General features: G+C 37.0%; 3 protein-coding genes across 5 annotated transcripts in view; 2 read left to right on the top strand and 1 right to left on the bottom strand.

Moving 5' to 3' along the window:
* Positions 1–478: 478 nt before the first annotated feature.
* slc7a9 (solute carrier family 7 member 9) lies at positions 479–9685 on the top strand. 3 transcript variants are annotated; one of them, XM_067402253.1, is made up of 13 exons: positions 479–597; positions 3247–3395; positions 4797–4944; positions 5727–5969; positions 6046–6171; positions 6519–6618; positions 6979–7023; positions 7184–7307; positions 7542–7645; positions 7743–7839; positions 8003–8152; positions 8649–8823; positions 9068–9685. In XM_067402253.1, exons 2-13 carry the CDS (start codon positions 3288–3290, stop codon positions 9127–9129), a joined length of 1482 nt encoding a protein of 493 aa, XP_067258354.1. In that variant the 5' UTR covers positions 479–597; positions 3247–3287; the 3' UTR covers positions 9130–9685. The 3 variants fall into 3 exon arrangements, with proteins under 3 accessions (XP_067258354.1, XP_067258353.1, XP_067258355.1); XM_067402252.1 differs by lacking the exon at positions 479–597 and adding an exon at positions 652–2421; XM_067402254.1 differs by lacking the exon at positions 479–597 and adding an exon at positions 2332–2351.
* A 948-nt stretch (positions 9686–10633) lies between these two features.
* celf1 (cugbp, Elav-like family member 1) overlaps positions 10634–17486 on the bottom strand; it is a 41594-nt gene continuing 34741 nt past the window's right edge. The window contains exon 16 of the mRNA XM_067402246.1: positions 10634–10757. The gene's annotated coding sequence lies outside the window, so the exon portion shown is untranslated. The remainder of the gene's footprint in view (positions 10758–17486) is intronic.
* Positions 11708–17224, top strand: nudt19 (nudix (nucleoside diphosphate linked moiety X)-type motif 19). The gene is made up of 3 exons (XM_067402255.1): positions 11708–12781; positions 15738–15945; positions 16075–17224. The coding sequence occupies exons 1-3, from the start codon at positions 12017–12019 to the stop codon at positions 16308–16310; spliced, it is 1209 nt and encodes a 402-aa protein (XP_067258356.1). The 5' UTR covers positions 11708–12016; the 3' UTR covers positions 16311–17224.

Here is a 17486-nt window from a genome sequence, read left to right as displayed (position 1 = left end):
ATTTCCTTTCAAGTGTCTGTTTCATTTTGCCAGTGGTGGGAGATTCAGTTAATTTCTCTGTTTTATACTAAATGAAACCCTGTCATTTAAACCTGACTCATTTTCTCATCTATTGAGCCACAATTACAGCGTTTTTTTGATAACGCACCACACAAATCTTTCTAACAACAACTTTAACTGTAAATGATGGTTAATCAAATCACTCCATCACAAAACAAAACAATAAAACATGGGTATGTGTCACTTTATGAGGTCAGTAAATATTTAGATAACTTCGACATTTAAAAATAACTGCTTAAATGGAGCCCATATACTTATTATGCGCATATTAAAAGAATTCAAGTTAATTGAATAGTTTGGGATTACTGATTCTGAAATTATTTTCTCTCTGAATGTTCAGTCATCAGATAAAGTATGAGTTTCTCGTGAGTTTCAGCGTTGCACGTGAAGGAAGGATGTGCAAAGCCAGTCATTTGTGACAGAGTCGGGTTAATTGTTAGCTGCTCAAATGCCACCCAGAATGAGTGTGTGTAATCCCTGCAGTTATCGCTTGAAGATTCAGATCTGAGTTTGGGATAAGACGTAGCCCATCTACAGGTAAGGAATCTTGTAAAAAGAGTACACTTGATATATTTGTATAATTTTTATATCATTGGCTTTCATGTCCTCGATGAATAAATATTGTGAAAACTGAATGGAAGTACGAGAATAATGTTGCTTTGTGGTGGAAGTAGATCGATATCGTGGTGTGTCATTCAGCCATGACATGTTCAGTTTGCTTAATAACTGATTTATTTCAAGGTTAGTTCATGTTTATCATTTTGAAGATTGGCAATAAGAAAACTAATGCTGTTTGTTTCATTTATAGCAAAATGACAGATATATGTTTATATAACTTATAGGGTGCAGTATGTGGAGACTAGAAATTGTTGAAGCAAGTAGTTAAATAGTAGCTAACATAGCAAGTTTCTGGAAGTTTGAGCTGTGCTGTCATTTGTGTACATGGGAAAACTACAATACGGTTACAATACATTATGTTAAAGGTGCTAAAGAGGATCTTTTCGTGGACTGAGAAACCAAAGACTGTTAGTGAGTTTTTGAAATGAGCGCATGCGTAAGAACAACCCCCCCCCCTCCTTCACTCGTGCACGAGTATTGGAACACGAGTGTTTACCACCGGCATTCGCGGTGTCGTGTTGGTGGATTTATTATGTCGGACTCACCGCAGGTAACTCATAATCTGCAGTTGTTACTCCTGTCTCCGGACAAAAACATTGCATGCAGCGCCTGTGGAGTGTGGAAAGTTACTGGAGTGCGCAGCCGCGCTCGTCTCTCACAAGGAACGTCACGGCAGTGATTGACAAGCCAGAGGGCCAATCGTTTATGCGATGATGGCGTAAACGATTGGCTGATGTTTTTAAGGCCCTACCTCGTGCACAGATGATGTATATTAATATTATTCCTTTCAGTGCACCTAATAAATAGTCTTTTATCAGTTAGTAAAGACAGTTTCAAGTAATATTGCAAAAATGTATAAAACAAAACATCCTCTTTAGCACCTTTAATACATTACATATCAGCTATCACGAACTAACAATGAACACCCTCTTACAGTGTTTTTCATTCTTCATTGTTAATTTCTACACATATTAATACATTTGTAACAATTCAAGTTGAATAAATTAACATTTATGAATGTATTGAACAAACATGAATAACAATAAGCAATAGTACATTTATAATTTGTCATATCATGTATTTTTATGTATAATGATACAACAGCAAGCTATTAAATGCATGACTATCTCTTTGAAACTTTATTGCCAAATAGAGATACATCTCAGAGCTTTTGAGCTCAACAAAAGAAAAGGAGAGACAGTAAAGATGAGTAGATCAGTCAGAGAAGCTCTTTTTGACTGTAAAATGTTGATTTCAATTGCAAAAAGTGTCCCAATTTACCCGAATTCACCCCATAAGGTATTTATAATGGACATCATGGAGCTTTACTGGCCTGTATTTATTTGAGCAATGGCTTGTACTGAGTTGCACTGGCAGTGCTTTTGATCTAAGCCTGTGTTCTGGTCTATCCTTGGCTTCACGCTGTCACCCCCTCTTTCCAACCAAACCATATCAAGTGTCTCTTTCAAAGGAGTATTGTGTTGGTCAGAGCCTGCTCACCTCTAGCCAATCCTGGTCCCTCTCCTCCTTCTTGTCACGTGTTTGCTGCAATCACGGTCAACCCAGGAGAATGACTGAACATTGAAGGTCCCACCCACTTTTGTTGGTTATTAAACACATGAATTTGCTAATGGATCAAAACTTATCTGCTGGAAAAACTGAAAGCATTGCAGGTTTGTCTTTCGCCTCACGCATCGAGTTGAACATGATTCTCATATGACGGTGGAATTGGTGGCACAGAAAGTAAGCTTTAGTTAACTTATAGTTTGTCTTTTCTGACTGCACCTGAAAAATTTGCACTCAGAAAAATATTTAATGCATTATTTTTGTTCAAATACTATTGCAAAGTTATAGATAATGTGATATTTGTTGATTTTCTACAAGTTCTGATAAATGTTTGGCAGAAACTGAGGTATTGATATGTTTTTGTTTACAGTTGACATTATTAGCAAAGTACGTTAAGAGAAGTTTAATTATTTAACTGAATAATGTATGTGAACTCTTCTACTGAGTTTACAGCAGTATTTTAATATTAATCTTTTATTAGCCTATATATTTTTGTACACATTTTCCTTCAGATTTTTTTGCAGCCAATAGTCTTTGCTTCTTGACTATAGTATAAACTGAACCTTTGACTATCACACCACAGTTGCTAGGAGACAAAATGATCTGAACTGAAGTGCATGTGGAGCAGATGTTATTGTGTATGTATGAATAAACAGATCAGTCAGAGAGCTCATAACATCTTGACACTCATTCACTTGCATTAGCAACACCGAAATCATTATAATGTCTTTAACCTTTAACTTTTCCTTTAGGATGCTTGAAGTAATCTGACACGATGAACTACAAAAGCGAGCAAGACATCAAAACAACAAGAATAAATGTGCTATATTCCTTAGATCCAGATTCCATACACTTCTATCTGTCTTTTAGTTCAGGTTCAGGCTCAGTAGATGTTGTTCTTGTTTATTTATTAATTAACTTAATAATTTTTTTCAATTGATCATAATATGTAATCGAGTTTGTAGTAAAGAGTATACTACAGTTTTGTCTGTATTTATTCAGGCTGACTGCACAAATATAAAACTGGACTGTTGATCCTGTGAATGATGGGCGAGGATCTGAAAAAGGCGAACACTCACAACGGACGCATCCCAGAGGCTTTGGAAGCCAAAAGGCATGATCAGCCAAAAGCAGCAATTCTGCATCAGAATGTGAGTATGAGAGAAAGAGAATCTTACTCATTATGGGCACATTGCACAGAAGAATGTGAAGAATGTTTAATGATCACTGGTTTCCATCCGGAGTCGATGCATGTGTGAAGGGTTTAACTGTGGGTTGACCTGGCGGTGCCTGTCGCCATCATTGCGGTGTAATCCCTTCCCTTCCTGACCCATCTTTTGTAACTCTCATTAAAGGGTTAGTTCACCCAAAAATTACATTTCTGTCATTAAGTACTCACCCTCATGTCGTTCCACACCCATAAGACCTTAATTTGTCCTCCGAACACAAATTAAGATATTTTTGATGAAATCCGAGGTTATCTGATCCACACATAAGTAGCAACGTCACTGCACCTTTTGAGATACAGAAAGGTATTAAAGACATCGATAAAATAGTCAACGTGACTACAGTGGTTCAACCTTAATGTTATGAAGCGACGAGAATACTTTTTGTGCGCAAAAACAAAACAAAATAACAACTTTTTCAACAAAGTTGATAAATGCGATTTCAAAAGACTGCTTCAAAGATTTACAACCTTTTGTTTTGAATCACTGAAATCATGTGACTTTGGTGCTCCGAACAAAAGACCGTTTTATTGATGTCTTTTAATACCTTTCTGGACCTCAAAAATGCAGTGCCATTGCTGCTTATGTGTGGATCAGATAGGATACCCTCGGTTTTCATCAAAAGTATCTTAATTTGTGTTCTGAGGACAAACTAAGGTCTTACAGGTGTGGAAAGACATAAGGGAAAGTACGTAATGACAGAACTTTCATTTTTGGGTGAACTAACCCTTAAATGACAAGTTTAATTATTTGTACTGTACATAAATCTGCATACATAAGGACATGAATAGCCACGGTAATACGAATCACTTTGGGTAGTTCTAAAACTACTGCAACCCTTGTTATTTATGTTTATCTTTATTTAGACAAAGCAATCAGGCAATATAAATAGAAGCCTCATCTTCCCTGTGTTAAAGTGGTTTGAGATCATTTAGATCATTGTAATTAGGGATGCACAGGTATTAAAAAATAGTGTAATAAATCTGGCAGATATGAGAAGTTGAATTATTATTTGTTATGGCAGTTGTATAAAATAAAACACTAAAAACTAAAATCAATCATTTTAAATGCTACATGTGGGATATTTATGTTTGAGATATGCTAGATTATTCATGTTTTAAGGATTAACTTTAATGGCTAGGGTAACCTAAATGTAAAAATGCATTAAATGAGAATCCAACAGATACGATCATATAAAAAACCCATGATTTTTACCACCCATGTGGTATCGATATATATCACACATCCCTAATTTTAATATCACGTTAACTTAATTACATAATCAATCCCTAACCCTTTAACCTTAACCCTGTCTGAATGTCTCAGGTGGGTCTCGTAAGTGGCATCTGTCTGATAGTGGGAACAATGATTGGCTCAGGGATCTTCATTTCCCCCAAATCGGTTCTGGAGGGAACTGGAGCCGTGGGTCCATGTCTGTGTGTGTGGGCGGCTTGCGGAGTACTGGCTACAATGGGTCAGTATCCACAAAATAAACACTTTATCTATGAGTTTGCACACAAGCCTTGAGAAGTCTGATAAACCCTCATAACACAGATAAAAGGGTGTGATTATGCATAGTCACCTCATGCATCGTATCATATTTATCTCACCATATGACGCAACATCAAGACGTTTACTGCTGTGTTAATCTGTGATATGTTTTTTTGCTAACACTTTACAATAAGGCTCAGTTTGTTAATGCATTAAGTAGGTATGATAAACTATCAATGAACAGTATTTTTACAGCATGTAATTTAAGTTAGTTAAATTATATATCACTTTGTTTTTGTTCATAATACATAAATACATAGTAAAATGAATTTGACAACTGAGATGTTAAATATTTATAAATCAACATTAACCAAGATTGTTACTTCATGATACCCAATGCATTAAATAATGTTAACTCTTATTGTAAAGTGTTACTCTTTTGTTTTGCTCCATTCATTGCAGCTGTTGTTTTCCCGCATTGTGTTACAAATATGTAAATCTACACTAAATCTTTATTTTATCCAGCACTTTCTGCTGAGATTATAGTTGGGCAAAGTCAAGGAGGTTAATCAGATATGTTCACTCACTCAGAAACCCTCAGTCAGTCTTTTAAAGTCACATACTGTTCGGGAAAATTCCCAAGACACAGAAATCCTCTTTAGTTTAATACTGACTCTGCCTACAGAAGACCTTTCGGTAATGGACTCATTGACCTCAACTTGAACACTGAGAAACTAAGAGGTTTGCATGTGCATGTGTGTGCAGGGGCCCTCTGCTATGCCGAGCTAGGCACAATGATCATGAAGTCTGGCGGTGAGTATTCATACCTGATGGAGGGCTTTGGGCCAGTGCCGGCATACCTTTATTCCTGGACCACAATCATCGTGTTGAAGCCTTCGTCATTCGCCATCATTGCCCTGAGTTGTGCCGAGTACGCCTCCACTCCATTTTACCCAGGATGCACTCCTCCTCAAGTGGTTACCAAATGCCTGGCTGCCGCTTGTATCTGTATGTACAAGTCTAGGCCCTGTTTATATTCCAATGACATTATTTTGGTCTGACTCTCTCTTTGTTCTCTCGTCAGCAATAATTACACTCGTCAACTGTCTGAGTGTGAAGCTGGCCTACAGAGTGCAGAACTTCTTCACAGCAGCCAAACTCTTGATTATTGCTATTATTGTGGTTTCCGGCATCGCTCTGTTGGCTCAAGGTATCTCTCTGTTCCCTGAGAACAATCAAACCTGCTTTCACCCCACCTCTCAATGCCAGATCTGTTTTTGTGACTCTCATCTTTTATGATGTTAGGTTTTATTGACTGACTTATGTGACTTTGTTAAGGACAGCAGCATCTTATTTTTCAGTTAAAGGGACTGAGATCAAATACACTTTGATAACATAAAGACATTTTATTTTTCAATTTATGTTGTAAAAGCTTACTCATTGTAGACTATGCCCAAAGATTAGTATAGATGTGTGTTTAGATAAGGTGACCTCTGTAAATGTTCTATGTAAGATCAATAAAATATGTCTTTTTTATTATGTTATAACTGTTTTTAGGCAATACACAGAATCTTAAAGACCCATTTGCAGGGGCAAAAACATCATTTGGAGCAATTGGCCTTGCATTTTACAATGGTCTCTGGGCGTATGATGGATGGTAAAGTATTGATGAGCTCATATAATGTTGCACATGTGGCATATGAGGCTAATGTTAAGCAGCAGTGTACGCCTTTTTGAAACTTGATACGCATATAGTAGATTCATAGAATCAACATTCTGATGTGCTCTCAGCCCTAGGAATCATTCACACAATCTAATAATAAAGGAAATTGTCATTTTATAATGAAAAGGGAAATGAATGCTTGTCAAACCTTAAATGCTGTGGAATCTGTTTTTAGTTGCCTGGACTTTCACCAGATTATTCATCTTTATCATGAGAGAAGCATGTACAAGACCAGAAGTAAGCTTAAGTTAGCTATGGCAATTCATTTCAAAGTTCTCTTTTCTTTCTTCATAGGAATCAGCTTAACTTCATAACAGAAGAACTGAAAAATCCATACAAGTGAGACTGAATTAGTTCTGTTTTTCAAAAAAATGTGAAATCTGTAATATAACAGTTACATAATTACATGTCCTCCATTAAATCTAGTCTGTCATACAGTGTTTCAGTGTTTTATATATATATTTTAATATATAAGTGTATATTTATTTATTTTTAACAGAAACCTTCCCCTGGCAATCCTTATTGGGATTCCCCTGGTTACCGTGTGCTATATATTTGTCAACATTGCATATTTCACTGTCATGACCCCTATTGAACTTCTCCAGTCTTCTGCCGTTGCTGTGGTGAGTGTGTATTATAGTCATAGTCATAGTTCTACCAATGGAAACCAGGAAATATCAGGGAATTTTAAATCTGTGATTTCCAGGCCTTTGAACTCTAAACTCTAAATTCTACAGAGAATAAATATTCCCCCTAGTTCTAAAATATGTAATCAGCCAACATATTTTGTTTTGCAGGACAATTTCTAAAAATGTATTTTTGAAAAATCTTTTACTAAATCATTGGGTTCTCCACAGACCTTTGGTGACAGAGTGTTGTACCCATTATCATGGGTTGTGCCTCTGTTTGTGGTCTTTTCCACTTTTGGTGCAGCCAATGGGAGCTGTTTCACTGCAGGCAGGTTAGGAGATCTTTTATACAAATTTGCACATTGGATTAAGTGCATGCTGAAAATTGTTTTCTGGGCCTGACACTTAGTGTCTGTTTGCACCTGTTAGGTTGACATATGTGGCAGGACGGGAAGGACACATGGTTAGGTTATTGTCGTACATCAGTGTGAAACGTTTCACTCCTTCTCCAGCTCTGATGTTTAATGTAAGTCTCATGCAATATTCGATCCTCAACATTTTTTTTTTTTTTTTGGACAAGGCTTATCACAATATTTTGCCATATTACATCAATTATTTAAACTGTTTTAAACATATTAACATTATATTAGTTTTGTGATAAAGTATGTGTTCTTGTATGTGATTTACAGGGTTTCCTGTCAATCATCTACATCATCCCAGCAGACATAAACACTCTCATCAATTACTTCAGTTTTGCTCAGTGGGCTTTCTATGGGCTCACATGCCTTGTGCTCATCGTTATGCGATTCACTAGAAAGGACCTTCAGAGACCTGTCAAGGTCAGAGCTCATTATGTATGGTGACACAGCATCATATGGCTGTATAAAAGAAACTATCATTCAGCATAATCATTTAGCAGATGCTATTATCCAAAGCAACTTTAAAATTACAAAGATCAAAAGCTATTTGTCATAAGACCCAACAATAAACTAAAAGGCTAGAGTAGCTAGAGGCTAGAAAAGTAGTGTTCTGTTCTATAAAGTTTATCAAAGCAAGTGCCTTTGTTTATGGTTTTGAATTAATTTTGTACTTGGAAAAGAGGTGTGTCTAAATAATGGATTGTTACTTTCCTGTCTAGCTATTGCAGTAAAACATTCTGGATCACAAATTTTGTCTGTATTTTATATTGGCCATAGTTTCTATTATCGAATGTGATAGACATTTGAAATTAAATGGAAAAATGTAGCTCTATGGCATGGACTGGATCAACCATAAATCTAATCTACTGTAAAATGGCTGCCCAACATGAAAATACGTTCCTTTTGTTCCTCTCAGGTGCCAATAGTCATTCCTGCTTTGGTAGTGATTGTGTCCTGTTACCTGGTTCTTGCTCCGATCATAGACAAGCCTGAGTGGGAGTACCTGTACTGCACAGTGTTCATAGTCGGCGGTCTTCTCTTATATGTACCCTTCATTTACTACAAATTCAACTGGACTCGCCGCATCATGAGTAAGTAGCTGGAAATTACACATTTGGATAAATTCCAGTCAGCAAAATGTATGTTTGTCTTGATCCTTGATAAATCTGTAATTATATGTGTGTGTTTTTCTTCTTCTGAATAATATATAACTTTTAAGGTTATTTTTAGTGGATGTTCACCCTTACCTAAACATTTAGTCAAGAAATGGCTTAATAATTAAATAGTAACTACCCAAATGCTAAATTCTTAAACTTCACCTGTTAACACTTACAGGGCCACTCACTATGCACCTTCAGCTGCTACTGCAAGTCGTTCCGGCTGAAAAGATTGAGTGACAGATGTCAAACTGGAGGAAAGACAGATGTAATAGTCAGAAATGGACAACAGATTGATCTGTGGAAATGTGGATAAAGGATCCTTAAAGGGAACATGGCTGCATATGGACAGTTTTTATTATTATTATTATTATTATTCAGAATCCAAGTCCATCCATTGTTTTTACAATGTATTAAAAGTCTTTCCCAGGTCACAGGGATGTTTTTACTTTCAAGAATAACACAACACTTCCATGAATGTCTGACTTCCAGTTTATCTAACTTATTATTGTGCAATTATATGCTTGTAAGTTTGTTGTACAGGATAGTTATGATATCTTTCCCATGTTCCTTGAACTTAAATGTATTAATTGTGTTAATATATTGAGTCATTTTTTCACAGCAGAAGAATTTCTAAGTCTTTAAGTAACCTATTATAATTGTAGCTACTTGTAAAAGTGCAACAATGCAATATCGGAAGTAAAAATCCTATTCATTTTCTCCATGTGAACTGATTTTTAACAACAACTTTTAAAGACAGACCTATTGTTAGCTTTTGTTGAGGCCTATTTTAATATGCACACATTTTTTAACTGCTCACCTTCAATTTTCATTTTGGTGGCAATTTGATGCAGTGACCCAGGCAGATAAACAATGATTATGTTTTGAATAAGGAATAACAAATTTTATTAAATAAAATGTCACAATTTTAATATTTACTTGATTAATTTGTTTTTAATAATTTTACAAAGTTGTGATAAACAAATCTATCTTATTTAAAGAGGATAATAAAATCCAAAGTAGTGCATCTAACAGATGAAGTTTGTGAAGATCAGAGTACAGAAAGGCCCAAAAGAAGAAAGATATTTGCAGAATCAAAAGAGAGACAAGAAAGAAGCCCAGTCTTCTGAAACTAAACATTATGCTGTGCTTATGTAACATGAAGGGACTAGGGAAAGTGGGACTACTTCTTTTTGCAACCATTTGGATGCACTCAAGAGTCAAGACAAGATGTAGCAGATCTGATTAGGTCACCATGATTTTGTAATATAGAAGAAATTTCAATACATTGCATAATACTTGGTTCAAAATTGAGTGTATATATGGTTACGGTTACGGATACCTCTCTAACCCCAGCTGTATGTATGTGATCTGACTATAAGGCCTTCACAAGGCTGGTCAGATGAGGGCCACTAAAAGAAAACCCCTGATGTCCCTCAGACTTCTGCTGGGTTGAGGACTTCCAGGTGGTCAAATTCCTCCAACTCATCTTTAATTTTAGACTGTAAAAGTAATGTACCTAGTATGAGAGTCAAATTAATCTGGCAAATTGAATCATCTTTAGCATCAGGATAAATTAATTAGTCTCTCTGTTGCATTCCCACTTTTGCTGCTAAGCACTGAGGCGCTCGTCGATCCTTCCTCGGTTCTGACACGCTCTTTATCAGTTGGAGCAAACAGCGGGCTTTTAAGCCACCAGTTGAGTCTACTCAAATCTCCTCGTTGGTCCCCCTAATGGATTCCTCTGCCTCTGCCAGCATTAGAGGCACACCTGGTTTGAACTCAGTGTGTTTTACTTTCCAACAGTGTGCATAGTGTGTATCTCACCCCACCACTCAGATGGTCCGGATTGGTAGAACGAACATCCTCTGTATTAACAGAACAGCTTTTGTTAGAGACATTATTTGCTCATCACCCAGTCCAGCCCTTCTTGGAGTGACCTGTGACAATTTATGTGGGCTGTCCATACTCCTACAACACACTGAACAGCTACTTGCGTTCATGTCATTATTAACTCTATATCATACATGATTCGGTTTTTGTTATATGATTTTCTTTGCTGTTTTTAAATGCGTACCACGACCATTAAATCATTTCTTAGACTTTCACCATTCCTTATTCATCTTATTCAGGTTTTTCTAACTGGAAAACACTCATCCCACTTTTAACGTTAACAATCACAAGACAACATTTTATACATTCGGAACAGAATCAGTTCCGTTTGATGGAATCCATTATGACATGCTGGAAAAGGGAAAAAAAAGTTAAATGTGGGGTGACATCTCTGCCATTTTGAGTTATGCGTGGCGTAGGTGTGGCACTGTTGCTTTCTGCCGCATCAATGACCCAGGCCAGGTTAGTTAGCCAGATTCATTCAAGGTCATTTTTTTTTTTTATTAGGCTTTATCTACATTGTGTGCCCATTTAGAATAGGCATTTTGTCTGCTTGGTGCACCATCATTCACACACACTTTCACACCTCTCTGGCCAGAGTATGCTCTCTTTTTGTTTGTTTTATCACTCCCTCTGCAGACAGTGAACTGAATGGGGAATGTATATTGTTAAGGGTGGAGCACCACCAAGTCTAATCGAATAAACGCCAGATGACTACTGGAACTGTGGCATTCCCCATGCAAGCGTTTGGAATAATACAGTCAGAATAACACTGTGGTCAACAAATCAATTTTTTTCCCCAATATCTGATTAAAGCTAATTATCTTTTAGGCCACACACTACTATTTATTTGACATTACTCTGGAATAATTTCTAACTGTCAGACATTGTCAAGTGGTAGGCCTACCTGTTCAGTTTTTCAGCGCTTATCAGGACTGACCATCACGCAGTTCGTTAGACATGGAATTTATAGGTATTATTGGACTTTGTTGCAATCATAAATCAATATATTCAATCGTTTTTTAATTGTAGAGTATAATAAAAACGTCCTGATGTGAATGTGGCAAAATTATGAAAAGCAAGCGTTCTTCCCTTGCTGTAGATGGCGCTCAATCACCAAACACTTAATAAATATTTTATTATTTTCTCTGTGCTGTCCTTCACGCCATAGTTGACCGAAGCCTAAAGTTTTCGAAAGGTATTAGTGTAACTGAACATTTAAGCGAAGGCCAAGATGAACACGGCGCTGAAACACTGGAGAGAGGCGGCGACGGTGATCTTGGCGGCCGGGCTGAGACGCACTCAGAGCGCGGACTCTCTTAAAGCTGGTCTGGAAAAAGTCACTGATGAAGCGCACAAATCTGCCTTCGATTATCAAGTGCTACTGCTGAAACGCAGCGGTCACAGCGGGTTCATGCCCAATGCCTACGTGTTTCCCGGGGGGCTGGTGGATTCGTCTGACTTTTCCAGCGAGTGGGAGGAGATCTTTAAAGCCTTCACGGAAGCGCCCAACTACGGCATTGGAGTTGTGAAGCAGCTGCCGGCGACCAGGCCACCCATTTTCGCCACTGACAGAGCTCAGCTGGGATCTCCGATCCCGGGAGATGTAGCTTTTAGGATATGTGCGGTGAGAGAGACGTTTGAGGAGTCAGGTGTGCTCCTCGCGGTTCCCAAACACGAGGAAAGCGGGATTCGCGTGCACACAGATGATGCTTATAGTGACACCCAGCCACCCCTGACCAGGTTGAGCGGACTGTGGAAGAAAGACCTGCTGTCAAAGTGGAGATCTCTGGTTATTGGTAACTCGTCGAATTTTATTAAGATGTGCAGGGAGTTGCAGTGTCTGCCTAACATCTGGGCTCTGCATGAATGGGGGAACTGGCTGACACCCATAGGCGTGTACAGCAAACAGAGGCGCTACGACACAGCGTTTTACATCTGCTGCCTACACGAGACTCCATATACGCTTCACGACGACAAGGAAATCGTTCATTTTAAGGTGCGTTTCGAATTCCAAAGGTAACGTTATATGGTTACAAACGTATATTTAAAATTGTATTCGGCATACACTTACTGAACGTGTACTTTATCACTTCATACGTTCGTGACCAATTTGTGTCCAACTTGCGAAATAACTGAAAAGACTTTGTCAAGGTATTTCCTGGAGCGTTCGCCTGTGACCTCATTACTATTCATAAGGCAAGCGCTCATTCGCCAGCTAAGCCGCGCCCATTTAACGCCGTTCAGCAAGTGGCTAAACGTCACAGAACGTAATTAATATTCATGTACCAGGCCATTCCTATTGTAGCCTATGTATGCAATTAAAGGTGCAATATGTAATATTTTTGCAGTAAAATATCCAAAAACCACTAGGCCAGTGTCATATATTTTGTTCACTTGAGTAACGTTACTTACAATATCCCAGATGTTTCCAAATATTTGTAAATCGTGAGAAAATTGCAGTTTTAACCAAGGCTCCGGGACGTGTGAGGAGTCGCCTGTCAATTGCGTCATACCCGCGTTACCCTCGGTCTGCCTCGGTTTCCGGTTTTATTTTGTAGAAGGGTCATTCTACAGAAACGTCCACTTTTCTGTCCCTAGATTTTACAGAAATATTACACTTGAAAAACACTTTAGGATTACAATTTTTTTATATTTTAATATGAAACAATATGTTATTTGAACAATTAAACCTTCTTGAGCCATCAATGTGCCAATATTTGTTTTTTAATTAATTCTAAAAATTCCAAGCACCACAGAAGTGCTTGTCCCCACAGTCATGTACAGAGGGAAAGTGCTTTATTCTGAGCTCAGAAACAGGTTTTTCTACCATTTTAATTTCAATAATGTATCCATAACTATCAAATATATAATGTAAATAACATAAAAAAAACCAAATGCCAAATAAATATTATAAAATATATAATGAATGTAGTTGTCCCCTGGTGTTGTGTCACTGGTGTTACCTTTAACAAAAATCTCTTATTTTGAAAGAAAAAGTCACACTGATGGCATCACTCGACTTCCTTCTTCCTGTTTCCTGAAGATCAATGAAGAAAGGCAAATGAAAAGTCCACTATCTCTTTTCAATTATCAGAAATTTTAATTAGAAAATCATAATTTCATACGAAGCTTTTAGTTGAAGTCACTGGTGTGACCTACTTTATTGCTAGGGAATTATAAAAAACTAGAATACAAATGGATTAAACTACTTGATTTAGTGAATATATCATGATTGACAACATGTGGATTGATACTTTGCAGCAGCCATTTTGTAAAATGCATTTTTCATGAAAATTGTCACTGGTGTTACTGTCACTGGTGTTACCTTTTTATGAAAATGTCACTGGTGTTACCGTCACTGGTGTTACCCATTTATAGATAAACTTTATTTAAAGCTATTCATTTAGTTCTTTTGCATAAAATAGCACTAAGATTACATGATTATAACTCTTCTTTCTCATTGTTAATTCTCCTTTGGGCAGATATGGCTAAATTAAGGGTATTTGGCTAAATTCAGTGCAGCGACTTTACAGACAGTGTATTTTACAGACAGTTTTCAAATGTTGTTTATGATCTTTTTCTGACTGTTTTCACTAAGTGTCAAAGATAAGTCTTTTATTGTACACCAAATGTAAAAATTTAGTCCAATCTACTTAATTATAGTTGAAAAATTAAGGATCTTTGGTCCTACGTATACGTCTCTGGAGATTCATTTTGTCACTGGTGTTACTGTTTTTTGTCTGTCACATTAAATAAAATGTGTCATATGTGACATGATAATAATTTTACATCCATTGCTTATTTTTTGCATTATCATCATTATTCTGTAACTCTGACTGCATGTGCTGAAAAAAAAAGAGAAATAATATTTCATAAAATTGTTTAAAAATGCCAGAGAAGTAAGGTAACACCAGTGACAAAAAAGGGGACATGCAGTCTTTAAATAAATGTACAAAAAAATTAAAAAATCATTAAGCTGTCATTTATGTGTATTCATAAAGTCAAAGTGTAATATAATAATGTGGTCTAAGTTTAAATGTTAGAAAAATAAATACATTTTAAGACATTTTGTCATACCAAAAGTGGACGTTTCTGTAGAATGACCCAGAAACCATGGAAACACCAAAGATGCTTTTATATATTACACGTTTTATTAGACAAGGGAACAACTGTTATATTTATAGACCGAAAACTAATTGTTGTTATATAGCTCAACAAGTTTAGTCATATTGTTTAAATCTAATTTTCTTGATTTTTTTTTTTGCAAATACCATGCTTTACCATGCCTCAGAGAAAAACACTATTTTGTCAAGTAGCTACCATAGCATTATCAGATGCAGCTTTATTTTTAGTAACAGTATTTTCTCCATCATACAATGTTTTAAAATGAATCGCATGCCATTTATCAACACAAGCCATCCAGCATTTAATATTCTAATATTGATCAGCTTACTGCAGTGTGCAACTGTCTCACAGCGCCACTGAGCGAACGCACAGAGTAACATTAGAACATAATTTTCAACACTCTCAAATGTATCTAATATGATAAACAGAGCTGTGTTACGTCATACTCATGACCGGAATAGCGGAAGTGGTGCCGGCGACTGTGGCATAATAAAAGTTGCGCAATCGCTCCAGAGGCCTCGTTCACCTCCCAGCACACTCGGTCCTGCTCTGCTTCATACTACAGTAACGTTAATAATTGCATCCATGAACATGATTTATTCCCGAGTCCTATCCCTATTCTTTTGCACCATCCTTTGAGGTGAAGACCACATGTCCCAAGATTCCGCGCTCAAACTTGCCGTCATCAAGCTACGCCTTTGTTTTGAATAGGCCTGTAGCGACCTCTAGCGGACAAAATGATTACATACTGCACCTTTAAGTCTCGGCCTGATGAGTACAACTGATGCTTGACTGTTGGGTAATAACACAACTGCCTTGTCTCTCAGTGGTCCACTCCCTCAGAAGTGCTACACAGCTACAAATCAAAAGAAATTTGGATAGCTCCACCTCAGTTCTACGACCTTGGACGAATGTGCCATTTTCCAGCTCTCAGAGATCTCCATCGCTTTGCCTGGCAGAGGTCTTTGGAGGGCTGTGAGCAGTGGCTGCCTATTCACCTGGTGTCACCTGACTGCTTTGCAAATATTTTACCAGGTAATTGCCAAATAATAAATTCCTACAGGTGTCTGTTAAATGTCACCTCTTGATGGGACAAAGGAGTGTTCTGACTAAGGAACCTAAGCACAAAACTGAACTTTTTTTCCCCCCTTAATTGATACATAGGGGACGCTCTGTATCCAGAGAAAGTGGACACTTCTGGAATGAGTGGTGGTGGTGTGATGAAAATTGAGAAAAGTCTTGAAGAGCTCCAGCGGGACAGTGCAAAGATGCATCGCATTGTCGGTCAGGATCCATATTCAATATCTATCCATATGAACATCAGACCCAAGTATAACCACCTGCCTCCTCTCTGCAATGAAGATGTGGGTGGCATCACCAAAAACAATAGTAAACTCTGACACTTACTGTCGCTACCCACAATGGCAGGACTGATGAATATTGTCTAGATGAATTTTTAATTTGTTAATTTGTAGGGGAGAACCGGGACAAAAGTAACAAAGCGATTTTTTTTCAGAGCTCTGACTGCATTTGCATTTCAAGTTATGACCGCACGTTCAGCACGCAACCCTTGACGGAGCTGCCAAATATCATGTGATTTCGTCATTGTTTCCCACGGTTAGGTCCGGAAAAGTTTTCTTATACGGTAAATAAATTGCTGAAGCGGTACTTTTTTTCTAATTACAAGTTGTGTTTCTCGTTTCATGTGTCACAATAATGATCAGTCTACAGGTTATTTAGTCCTGTAACACATCCTGAAGTTTGACTTGTCAGTATTTTTCAGTATGAAAGTGAATTGGGTTTAAATGTCAGAAGTTCCTGTCGGGACAAAAGTAACACTTGTTACTTTCATCCCGCTCCAGTGACAAACGTTCCCACTGCTAATGTGGTGGCTTTCTCTGTGTTGCAGCATTTATTAAAACATGTTTGTCATATTATACTAGCAAAATATGCCAAAAGTGAGGGTCAGAAAGACAGATGTCTGATTTAGCCAGATGTTTATGAGAGGGTATTTCTGGACATATGTTGCTGATTTCTGTATGTCTCCATTTATTCACTCACTCTGTTTACATTAGGTTTTTAGCCATACCTTAGCTTTTCCACATCCACCTATGAATTTGCAGTGTTACTATTCAGATGTTTTTATGCATATTTTGAATTTATGCATAAAAACAGCTGGATTGGAAACATGACTACTGCTACATTATGTTGAGAATTTATATTATGCCAATTTAATTTATTTTTCATATTGTTCAAATTTTTGAAAAAATGTTTTATAAAATGACATTTCCCCAAAAAAATATTCTAAACAATTCAAGTTTGTACTGTAGGGTTACTTTTGAAACATTTGATGAAACTGAAATTCTCAATTTAAAATGTTATATATATATATATATATATATATATATATATATTTTTTTTTTGCAAAGATAAATGACAAAATATGTTTGCAGTTACATATCAAGGTCATAGTCAGTTATATTTAATGAAACCAAGACTAACAACAATGCAAGCTAGATTTGTGTTACTTTCGTCCCACGACTACCACCTGACGGGGTCAAAAGTAACAATGTGCA

This window comes from Chanodichthys erythropterus, chromosome 11, assembly GCF_024489055.1.
Source record: "Chanodichthys erythropterus isolate Z2021 chromosome 11, ASM2448905v1, whole genome shotgun sequence".
NCBI lineage: Eukaryota > Metazoa > Chordata > Actinopteri > Cypriniformes > Xenocyprididae > Chanodichthys > Chanodichthys erythropterus.
Note: the sequence above shows the minus strand (reverse complement) of the source record. Positions and strands in the feature narration are given on the sequence as shown.

Bases quoted from the DNA above. Each gene is read 5' to 3' on its own strand.
- nudt19 (XM_067402255.1), top strand. From the start codon at position 12,017: ATGAACACGGCGCTGAAACACTGGAGAGAGGCGGCGACGGTGATCTTG. The intron at 12,782-15,737 runs GTGCGTTTCGAA...CTTGTCTCTCAG, and splicing joins AGGAAATCGTTCATTTTAAG to TGGTCCACTCCCTCAGAAGT. The intron at 15,946-16,074 runs GTAATTGCCAAA...ATTGATACATAG, and splicing joins CTTTGCAAATATTTTACCAG to GGGACGCTCTGTATCCAGAG.
- slc7a9 (XM_067402253.1), top strand. From the start codon at position 3,288: ATGATGGGCGAGGATCTGAAAAAGGCGAACACTCACAACGGACGCATC. The intron at 7,308-7,541 runs GTGAGTGTGTAT...GGTTCTCCACAG, and splicing joins AGTCTTCTGCCGTTGCTGTG to ACCTTTGGTGACAGAGTGTT. The intron at 7,646-7,742 runs GTTAGGAGATCT...TGCACCTGTTAG, and splicing joins AGCTGTTTCACTGCAGGCAG to GTTGACATATGTGGCAGGAC.